At 31.4% G+C, this 12,249-nt stretch overlaps 1 protein-coding gene across 1 annotated transcript; it reads right to left on the bottom strand.

Moving 5' to 3' along the window:
- Positions 1–3,096: 3,096 nt before the first annotated feature.
- On the bottom strand, positions 3,097–9,797 carry LOC112777253 (dnaJ protein ERDJ3B). The gene is made up of 10 exons (XM_025821586.3): positions 9,153–9,797; positions 8,879–9,027; positions 8,184–8,319; positions 7,693–7,807; positions 7,064–7,180; positions 6,690–6,776; positions 4,453–4,512; positions 4,284–4,361; positions 3,842–3,913; positions 3,097–3,679 (listed from the first exon to the last, which is right to left on the bottom strand). Exons 1-10 carry the CDS (start codon positions 9,230–9,232, stop codon positions 3,521–3,523), a joined length of 1,053 nt encoding a protein of 350 aa, XP_025677371.1. The 5' UTR covers positions 9,233–9,797; the 3' UTR covers positions 3,097–3,520.
- Positions 9,798–12,249: the final 2,452 nt, after the last annotated feature.

Raw genomic sequence — 12,249 nt, 5'->3', positions numbered from 1 at the left:
TTTTTATTGTAAACTTTAATATTCTTTATCTGAGCTCATTTGGTGCTCATGTTTATTGTTTTGTTTTGCAAGCTGCATGGTTTCGTTTTAATACAATTGGATTCATTGAACTATATTTTTACAAAGGATTTAGCTAACATATTAAGTTTACAAATTAAAAAAGTTTTTATTAAAAATATAAAAAATTTAAGTTTTTAATATATTTATTTTTATTTATTAAATGAATATTTAAAATTTTCTACTAATAATAAGCTTATTAAGTGTTTTAAAGATACATGTTAGTTAAATTTTTTTACAAATTAAATAGATTTATATGTTTTCAATGAGATTAATTTTGGTGTATATAATTAGGATAGATTAATTATTAATTTATTAATCTTTTTTACAAGCAGCACTATTAATCTGGTTGAAGAAAGCCACTCGCTGAGCTTCCTATTATCACAGAAGCCTGCAACAGAGAGAAAGTCAATTAGACTTGAGGCATAATCAGACTACAAATGTGCTTCCAGAGATTAGAGTCATTAGTCCTACAAATTTTTGGTAAAATGTCTTCTCCACTATACCCCAGCTCATCTTCATCATAAAAGCGTGGTTGAGATCCTTAACATGTCGTATGCCCAATCCCCCTACTTTCTTGGGTTTACTAATCTTCCTCCAGCTAACAAATAGGTTAAAGGATTAAATGATTATATTGTTAAAAAAAATTAAATGAAAAAATAATTTTATTTTCAAACATAAAAAATATAATTGAATCAAATATAGGAACAGTTTTGAACAATTTTGAAAATGATAAAGATAAAATGTATATTTAATATCAACTTTTTATTCAATATGTAGTTAAAATTCTATTTTTATTGTTATTTTTTCACGACGAAAAAGTGTATATTTGAATAGTAGATGTTGGTGATATAGTGTGACTTTTCTTTTTCACATTTTTTTCATTATGGTAAATGTACATTTTGATTTTTAAGATCGATAAGCTACATTGATTTAGTTTTTAATTTTTTAATTGCTATAATTTGATCCTCCAAATTTAAAAGATTGTATTAATATAGTCTTTTGTGTATTTTTTGTTACTGGAGCTCAATGCCATTAGTGACGTGTTTTAAGTTTTATCACGCTAAACATATTAAAACGATATCGTATGCATTTTAATGTTAAAGAAGGCATTAAACGACGTTGTTTGAAGGTTTAAACAATCCAAAAACGTTATACGCCTCCTTTTTAATTGAGACATACATCTACCGCTTCATTTGCAAAGTCCAAGAGAATATTAGCCAATGATGATGTACTTGTTCAGTAAAGGATAGAGTTGGCAATGAGTAGAGTAGGGTTTGGACTTTACCCTAACTCTACTCGTAGGTTGAGAATTTCTCAATCCTAATTCTATTCGCACTCTAAAGTTTTTAACCCTATCTGACCCGTAGACAAATCAATTTTGTTTAAGCAAATATAAAATTCATTCTATATTTCATACATATTAATAAAACAGAAAATTAAAAATTAAAAATAAAATTTTAAAGAAATCAAACATAAAATTATAAATAGTATGATCATCAAGTTCTTAATAAAATTAAAATAACACAAACAAAGATAAATGTTATTCTTCTTTTAATTTCAAGTTCTTGCAACATTATTCTTTAAATAACAAACGTACTATATTAGTAATTTAAATGATTAGCTTAGTAGTTACTTTGAGTTTTTACAAAGAAGTTATGGGTTTAATACCCACTTTTTTCACTACAATTAATTTTTAAATATATATTATATAATATATTAGTGTTATGAGTAGGATAGGGTATGATATATCCTGAACCCGCACTCGACCTATACCCTACCCTATCCTATCTGCAAGCAAACTTGCACTGCACCCTACCTTACCTGCAGCGGATCGGGTAGGCAACCATATCCGAATGAGTTAGGTTGGATTGGGTACCCAATTATAAAAAAGGAGAAGACGAAGTGATCAAAAGAGAGGAGTATAATGTTTTAAGATTGTTTAAACCCTCAAATGATGTCGTTTAATGCTTTCTTTAGTGGCAAAATGCGTACGACGTCATTTTAATATGCCCAGCATGATAAGGCTTAAGTCACGTCTCACGTCACTAACGGCGTTGAACTCTGGTGACGGAAAATGTACAAGAGACTATATTGGTACACTTTTTTGCATTTAGGAGACCAAATTATAGCAATTGAAAAGTCAGAGACTAAATTAGTGCAACTCGCCAATCTTAGTGACCAAAGTGAGACTTAACTTGCCATTAGTTATCAGGATTATCAAAAGGAAAGGATGCACGTTAACAATAGCGTTAAGTACGATTTTGGTCCCTAAGGTATATAGGCCGAAAATTTTTTCCGTCCCCAATCTTTTTTAGCATACAAAATCATCCTTAAGGTTTAACTTGATTTTAGAATTGTCCTTACCTTAGGAACCAAAATCGTACGAAGGTGGCGGTAGAAGTGGAGGCAGAGGTAGATCGTGCACAACTTCTTCTTCTTCTTCTCTTTCCCCTTCTTCTTTCCTTCCCTCTTCGGAAGAGTAGAAATACTCTTTTTCTCTTTTTTTCATTTTATAATTTTTTTGTTATGGTAATTTAGTCCAAAATTTTAATATTTAAGTAAAAAAGACAATTTTAAAATTTGGTTTTAAACTTTAGAGACGATTTTATATGCAAAAAAAAGTTGGGAACGAAGAAATTTTTTGACCTATACTTTAGGAATCAAAATCGTACTTAACCCTTAATGATACGTAGCTAATACTGCTCATTGGATATGACTAAATTCAAAATAAATAGATAAAATAAAAGCAAAGACAAATCAAGACAATTGCGTTTACTTCTAATAAAGCATAAATATTAGTGGCAGCTTTTTTGGTGCTCACTGTTAATAGTCACTATGCTATGGTGACTAGTCAGTTGGTTGCAGGTTGCAGCCAAGGTACCTGAGCTTTGTGGCAATAGATCTTGAACGGAATTTTCAGTTTTGAATCGCATGAACTTTTTGGAGAAAAGTATTTAATCAAAGTAAGCTATTCCTAATCAAATGAACATACATGTATTTATTAAATAACAAACAGAAAAACAGAAAAACAAAACATAATAAAGTCCTTGGCAATGCATTACACATTGTAATTTATGTCAGTGATCAAGCATGACTTGCATACGAGCATCAATAATTGAATAGGAACTATCTATCTATTTGCCTCATGTAATGATTTAAATAGCACAAAGCTAATGTAATCATGTCTTTTCAGCCGGTGTTATATGAATGGTATCTTAACCAAAAAGAAATAGCACGCCAAGATTGCACTGCTACCAGAATTACTAGGCAACAATGACAATAGCGTGCTCCTCAATATCTAAGGAAAAAATTACCTATTTCTTTGCTAACCAAAAAGAGGGGAGGAGGGGGGTAGGTGGGGGCCAGTGGGCAAGAAGCCCAAGTCTGTTATATTTACTACCTAACCATGTTACATTAAAAAGGACCTTTAAGGATGGGATAACAAGAATCATCCTGTATCTTAACCAAGAATTGCTTTTATGTTTGTTTTCTGCTCCTCCGTTAATGATGTGGGGAATAGAACCTCAAATGTGACATAAAGATTTCCTTTCTTTGTGCTCACATGTAGTGGCATTCCCTCTCCTTTGAACTTCCTCACTTCCTTTGGCTTTGTGATTCCCTGATGGTAGAAAAAAAAAGAGGTGTCTTACATCTGTGCCTTTTCTTATAATTTTACAGAGAGAAGTGGAGAATAATTACTCAACAGTCAATATTGATTTTTCAATCATTCCTTAATCTATGTGCACAATTAGAATTGCAACAAGAAAATCTCATTGCTTACCTTGGTGCTTATGTCCACTAGATGCTCATCTAGGTGTTTAATAGTCTTCTCAAAACCAACAAGGGCTTGGACCTGAAGATAAAGGTTGAAAAAAAAAAAAACTTCACAATGCAGAGGTTTGTGGACACTAAAAACAAAGCAGCTAAGGGACTGAGTATTTGGTTCCATTCTCATTTCCAAGGTTTTTCTATTTTCAGATTTTCTACCGGAAATGAATATAGAAAACAGGAATTTATTGAATTAACTATTTTTGCTACCGAAAATGAAAATAAAACATGGAAACAAAAACCAAACAGGTCCTAATTGTTGCAAAATCATTGATTCCACTTGCCAAGAGTTAGTAAAATAGTAATTTACTAGTTAATATATGCCATGGACCTATTGAACATACTCAAGGCCAGCAAGTTCAGTTATTAGTTGATAAGCCTAGAAAAGTATTTACCAGTGTTATAGTGACTGTTGTGTGCAAGTCGTTGCCTTCCCTTCTGAAGATGTCATGGGGTGCTGTTCGGATTCGAAACTGTTCAAAATACCATCTATGTTGTTAGAATGCTGCACACATAAAATGCAAAACAGTTGCTATATAAATTGAAAAAGAAACTGTTACTAACCCTTAGATCTCCAGGTTCTCCATCAACTATGGGCTCACCATCTTCATAAAAAAGTACCTCCTGAAAAAGGACAAAAAATCAGATTGTGACTAAACTGCATTACAGTCCATGCAAATTTGTACATATGATTTATAACAAAACGCAATGGCCTAGTCTAACCAATGGAACCAACTCCAGTTAAAAAGATAAGGCTTAGTTATTTAATAACTTTGGTTACTTAGGATATGCTAGTTAAAGTGAAAAATGGGAAGGGTATGAATTTGGACTATGGAGTCAAATGGAAAGCTTCTAAGCTTTTCTCCTTTGAGCTTGATTGATGAGGGAAAACATTTTTCAGTTCACTTTCCCATCATTGATGGCCAATGATTCAGTAGCCGCTCAAAAGAAATATTACCAATAGCTCTTCCGAAAATAATTATGATTTGAGCTCCAACTCCTTTTATCTGAAATTACAAATGTTCTCTTAAATTATGTATTTTCTTTGAAAAAACACTATGTACACCAAAAACTCTTAGACACCCATATAAAAATACAGTTGTTAATAATTAATTGCGTATTTAAATTATTTTTTATTTAACAAAACAAAGAGAACCCACGTATGGTTGTTAAGAAAATACTAGAGTCAAAACAGTGTTTATTATAAAGGGTGTACATGTAGTGGGATTGATTTTCCTTTTTAACCAAAGTTTCCTCCCTTTCACTCTAATAGTCTAATTGTTTCTTTCAGCTTGTCCCAGAATGCTAAGAAGGTTGCTGCTCATTGTGGATGTAGTTGGTGAGGCGGTACAAAACAAACCCAAAGGCACCAAAGAAAGCACTGAATGGAACAACTAGTGTAAAAAAGTGCTTGTAATTTTGATAAAAACATTGATCTATTTTGTGTACAACAACATGAAAGGATGAACCCAACAACTACGGAAAGATTCCCATGTCTTCAAGAATGGTATGAGCTTAGCACTGCTCCCTCTTGCATTAGCAACAAGAATATCTTTCATATCCCTTAGGATTATGTAATTGAACAAGGAAAAGAAAATCAACCCCAATAGAACAATTTCTTGAGCGTGGATAACTCAATACTCACAAAGTTTTGCTTTTCAACTTCAACCTCAACATCACCAACAAACCCATCAACAACTGTAGTAGCCTCAACTTTGTAGTGGAACAAAGTTGTGTCCTTTGTGAAAACCCATTATTAATATTGGATTTTGAGGGGAACCTAGTAATGGTTTTAGAGAATAATCCATTTGTTGTTAGATAAGAACCATCAAGAATTCTTGATTTTTGGTGTGAAAAATCTATGCTTCAAGCCTTGTGATGAGTAAAACACCCTAGTTTCTGGGATTTGTTGAGAGAGCGAGAAGACCTTTGATTGAAGGACAGCCTCCATGGAGGCAACAAAGGTTGGGTTAAAAAAAGAAAATATCAAAATTTGGGGGAACTTTAGAAATTTTGGATAAAAATGATGAGGTTGAAGTTATAACTGATTTTGAAAGGACTACCTATAACATCTCTTTATAGAGGGTTACCGAATTCTTGGCCTAAGAATAGTATAACAAAAATGGGTGGAGATGAAGTGAAACCAATTTACATTCCTCTTTCAACAATAACTATAGAGAGAGGGAGAGGGAGAGGGAGGGGGGGAGACAATTCTCTATGCTAACTTTCCGTTGCACCAAGCAATTGTAAAATATTGTATCAAAATTTTAGTTTAACCTAGGACACCTAACAATCAATTAACTTCTTTGTTTCTCTTTATACATGAAATCTTTCTGTCTGCCTCTCTCTCCATTTCAAGTTCTAATAAAAGTTTTTTTCTGGACAATTAACTGCAGCTTGAACACTTTTGTTTTTTTTTTTTACTTTACTAATAAAATCCCTTGGTGTATAAAACCAAGATAATAAATTTCACCCCAGAAACTTTCTTTGACTAAGATACAGTTAAAAGTTAAAATGCTAAATTTATCTTTTCATGAATGATCCACCAAAAGTTTTTTAACATACAATTATAAAATTTTGAACTAATTTCAATTCCAGTAGGATTAATATCAGATTTATAAACTACATGTTAATTCTAATTCTACCATCTAAATGTAGCCTCTTGTCTTCAAAAGTTAGATAAGACATAATTAGACATACCTTAGAGAAAAACATATATGAAAATAGGCAACAAAACACGAAATATTCATGATTGGTTATTGCTTAAAAGGTGATACACACATGCATGTGAGAAAGCGTACCTGCCCATCTTGCATGCCTTTCTCAATATCAACCGTGATAAAATAACCTTCTCTTTCAAACTTAACATTCGCACATTGGTCACAGACCTAACAGGTAAATCAACAAAGATTAGTGAAAAACTTCACATATGTTGACAAGAATAAAATAAAGTGGAACATCTTCTCTATCTATCCCCATAAAACGGGGAAAAATAACTTGGCTTGAAACTGACTAAAAAATTCAATCATATAAGACAGATGCCATAAACCAAGAAAGGTTTTATGTTTATTATCATAAAATATAAAATCTGTATCCTAAACATTTGTTTGCCGGGGAGGTTGGCAGGAAAAAGAGAAAATAAGGAAAAGATCAATCTTTCAACATTGATGTTTACCTGCTCTGTCATCTGTTGGAACATCCCAGGGCCAATTTGCCTGTGATAAACCTCATTTCTACAGTTACAGCGTCTCTTCCCAGGTGCTGGCTTTATAACATTCTTCTCCCTCCAAACCTGATAATTACAATGTAAATTAAAAGAGCAAAAAATGGTCTACAAGTAGGCAGACAATAGTTAATTAGTATGATAATCTACAACTTTTCCATGCCTGTGTGCTACAGTATCAGCTTATTGAACAAAAAGAACAGAATAGGCAATAGGGGGAATTCTCCAGGAAAATCTTCTGCCACATGCAAATGAAAATTGTGCAAAAGGTGAATGAGATCGAGTGTGATGTGCACATGAATCATTTTAGCCGCTCCAAATCCAGTTCTGCTATGCAATGGCGCTAATATTTATTTCCAATTCATTTCATGGGTTGATTTAGTCAGTATAAGAGTAACTTCATGTGAAACTGATTGTATTAAATTTAATTCCATATGAATCTATCTTTGGCAAAAAAGATGTTACAAAAGTTGGTAGATGGTGTCATGCTAATATCCCATATCTCAGTGATGGATGTGTCTTAACAATAGGCATATGAATTTTATGCATGGAACCAAGACACTAGCTAGACATGATCTCACCTTAAGGGAACCTCCCATGTATAAATCTTCCAGGGTTGCATCCAATTCAACAATCACATCATCACCTTTTGCAACCCTTTCTTCCTCCTCCTCCATTGGACCCCCACCAAAGAAACTGAAAGAAGAATTCATGATGTTGTTATGATCATGAAATGAAGTGTAGCAGGAAAAAACACAAACTCAATGCTTCCGCACTTTGCTTATTTATGATCTTGAAAAAGTTCCTCATATGAACATAACTTCTAAAAATGGTCAGAGGGCAAGTTCAGGCCGTCAATTAAAATGCATACGGACATTGGGAACTAAAAGCAACTAACCATAATATCTACTTCCAATGCATGAAAAGAGTTTTGGTTGTTATTGTTTTTGCAAGCACATGCATATATTCATTCAGTGTCAAATTCAACATGAAATAAGATACAAGGTTTTCTACTAAGGCCAGTAAGTCAATGTGTAGAAGATCAGTATGTATGCATGGATTATAGACTTACCTACTGAAGATGTCTTGGAAGTTCATTCCCATTCCAGGACCACCTCTACCTCCACCAGCAGTGTGCTGTTTCAAACCCTCCTCGCCATACCTATCATAGATGCTTCTCTTTTCGCTATCCGACAGCACTTCATATGCTGACAACAATAAAAAACAAAACATCCTCTGAGGGTATGATTGGACGGAGGGTTTTAGAGTAAAATTGAAAAGAACTGTGTTGAGGCATAGAATATTCTTAAACTCCAGTAGTAGGGATAAAGCTACGACATCTAATCTATTTTTCCTAGACAACTAGTTGGAAGCAAAACTGATGCAGTAAGCCACCATTTATACAATTTTTCTCCTTTCAGTCTAAATCATTAGTATCTAGGACAGGGTATTCCAGCTAATTCGGCTAGAGCTTAATTGACTTTGACCCTACGGGATAAAACTCTCTTCGTTAGTCTAATATCACACTGTAGGTAGTGTCAATGAGCTGAACTCTTTCACAGTAACATCTAATCAGGTGCTATCAAGAAGATAAAATTTATACCTTGTAGCACTTGATTGGATGTCACATAGAAACTAACCTCATATATACTTAAAATGAAGAACTTGCTCCATCACCAAACACATGATAGCATAGCAAAAGCCAAAGGACCAAAGAATCAAACATGGATAAAGAAACAAAGAAGCGTATATGGTTTAAGTAACTACCATTGTTAATTTCGGCAAATCGCTTATTGGCTTCCTCGTTCCCCTGGTTCTTATCAGGATGGTACTTCAATGCCAGCTTCCTATACGCCCTCTTTATCTGTTCATCGCTCGCACCTTTCGATACTTGAAGTACGTCGTAATAGCTCTTTCTGCGCAAAATTAAGAATGAGATCCAACGAAAATTTGCAAAATTCCAACGGAAAATGCTTGCGCCGTGTTTGGTCAACTCGCAATTTAAAAAAAAAAACAAAAAAAAAAAGAAATGAATTAATACACGGCGATGGCGCTGAGAGAATGATAGCAAATAGCGCATAGAAGAAGGAGGAAGAAAAGCTTGGGTGTTCGATGCTCCATGGAATGAAAGGAATGGAAGATAGCTCGTTAACTAGGGATCTGAGATTTAAGAATGTGATGTGATTATAGAATCTATTAAACTACACTTTTATGTTAGTCTATCATAACAATAAAAAAGTCTTAACTAAATATATTATAGAGCATTATCTTATAAAAAATGAAAATAAGATAAAAATAATTAAAAATTAAAAAAATAAAATAATAAAAATTATAATTATAATTAAATTTATGTATTCTGTTGAATTGACTTTATGAATCACAAAATTTTTTTATTGTTCTTATAAACTAAAGTATAAGAATAGTTTAATAGAAATTTGAAAAGATAGGAGACTCGAACCCACAATCTCTTAATTGAGTATGGGAGTCTATGCCATTTGAGCTATTACTTCAACTTAAATTTGGAAAGATAGGAGACCCGCAACCTCTTAATTGAATATGGAGAGTCTATACCATTTGAGTTATTATTCATTGACAAAATAAAAAAAAAAAGAATAGTTTAATAGAATCCACAGATTTTGGGGGGCTTTGGAATAATGAAAACAATGTGGCTTAGTGTGTTCGTTGTGTTGAGTTTCTGAAACTTGAGTGAGTGATTTGATTCCTTGTTTGTTTGTTGATGCTCCGATTGACACGAAGGAAGGAAGGAAGGAAGGAAGGAAGGGAAGTGTCAACTGTCAAGTGTGATTGTGTGTTGCGTCCAACGTGGCCAATCAGGTAACACCTTCTGTCAATTCGAGCCAATAATACATTCACACGTAAGATTCTCTTTTTCTTCACTAGTCTTCCATTTATGTGCTAAAGTTCTCTAAGCCAAAGATAATTGTAAAATAATAAAGTAAAAATTAACTACGGTTAAATTTATTATTTTTATTATGCGTAAGTTTTATTATTTTAATTCAATGTCGATTAAGTTTTTATTTTTTAATTTATTAAACTTTTATTTTAAAAAAATTTTATCTAAGTAAAAATTCAGATACAATCAAAATATAAAAATTTTAAAATTTTGTGTTAAATTAAAATGACAAATTAAATACGTAAAATAAAAATCGTAACAAGATTTAAATCGTAAAATCATAAAATTTAGTATAAATTTTGTAAAATTTATTACTTATTTAAAATCATAATATTAAAAAATTTTAAAAATTAAATCAAAATTTTAAATATTATACATACAATTATATTTATATGAAATTAATATTTAAAATTTATTAAATAATTTAATATATTTAATTAAATTTTTATCTAATAATTTTTTATTATTAATTTTATATAATAATAAGTGTATGTGAGTTTTTGTCTTTAATGCATTTATTTCATAGACGGTTGTATGGTGGAAAAAAATAATATATATGAGACAGATGATAAAATGCTTTTCTCATTTTTTAAGACTTATAAATCCTCCATTAAACTATCGTACGTAGCACCTCTAGTATGTATAACATAAACTAGTTATAACATGAACCATATTTTTTTATTTGTTATTAGATTCATAACCAACATTGAAATATAAATGGTTTTCTTTTCTCTTAATTGATAGTATTGAAAGAAATAATATTTGCAAAGAATTGTATAAAATGAATAAATAATTACTTGTCTCTGAAAATAGAAAAGTAATTTATTAACATTTATAGTATATTATTTTAGATGTCATCAGGGAATAAATTGAAAGAGATTATTATTTTGGCACAATCAACACATTGTGACTGAATAAGAGATGTAATTCACTCCATTGATATCAGGACACCTTTTTATAGCGTATTGTTAAAAAATATAATTATATTGTTTTGGATGACACTTTTTCTAAGAATTATTTGAAATTGGTTGCTTTTAAACCTAAACGTGGGATCCAGGTTCTTTTGGGAGGTTTATGATCCCAAAGCTAGGTATCATGTTTAATTAGATTTGGCCATTGAATATGTAGTTTGTGATCTACAAAAATAAATGTAATTTATCATGTTGAAGACTATAAATTATTTTGTCTGTTAGAAATACATGTTAGATATCAAAATCATGTATTTTCTTCTACTTTAAAGAAAAGTGGATTCATGGAAAAATAATATGTATTGAAAATTAACAGCTTACCTTATGTTCATTAAAACTAATCACAATTCACAAGTAAGTAATATCTTAATTGTACCCACATTCGATGGTCAAAGGCCATGGATAGTAAAACCCTAGAGTTTTCAGGAGATTGTTGCAACTTTCAAGCGCAAATTTTGCAAAATAATGGGGTAGGTCACTGTTCTCTATAAATCTGAGAAATTAGTAGTTGGCTATGCATGGTTGGAGGTAAAGAACGAAGAAAAATATTACATACAAGAAAAAGTGTTGATGACTTCGTTGTCAACTTGTCATTTTGAGCTAAATAAATTTGAGAGACTCAGAATTTTTTAAGATAATGATGAGTTGATTGTTATTTAGAGATGAACTTCAACCCTTGTATTTATAAAATGATCTAATTTTAATAATGGTGGTTGCAAGCAACAGAGAAAAGAAAAACTACAACAAAAATAAGATTAGAATGAGTCCGCTGTCACAAATCAAATAATTTAGTAGTTAATTTACTAGTCTGATTAATTAAGTGTTATATTCGAATTTTATCTTATATATACAACAATTCATTGTTAACCACACCTTATATATCATACTATTAAATGAAGGCGCACGATGCCTCATGTGCTCATTCATTTAAAACCCAACATAAAAACCTTGCTTTCCAAAACATTATTTTACCAATTCCATCGCCAAATCAGAAGAACACCCACTTAAAGAACCAACTCATCAAAACCAAAAGACTTAGCAAAGAGCCTAAGATGCTTACTCATCATGAAGCACCAATTCTATTCACAGTCAAAATTAATTATAATATGACAAATAGATATTAATTATATATAGAATTTAACTAACATGTATTTTAAAATACAAATTAAAATTATCAATTAAAATTTTTTTAAAAAATAGTGCAAATTTTAATTTTTAATATATTTTTTATATTTATTAAAATAAAAAAATTAAAA

The sequence above is a fragment of the Arachis hypogaea genome, chromosome 19 (assembly GCF_003086295.3).
Source record: "Arachis hypogaea cultivar Tifrunner chromosome 19, arahy.Tifrunner.gnm2.J5K5, whole genome shotgun sequence".
NCBI classification, from domain to species: Eukaryota; Viridiplantae; Streptophyta; class Magnoliopsida; order Fabales; family Fabaceae; genus Arachis; species Arachis hypogaea.
The sequence above is the reverse complement of the archived record's forward strand: the minus strand, read 5'-3'. Positions and strand labels throughout refer to the sequence as shown.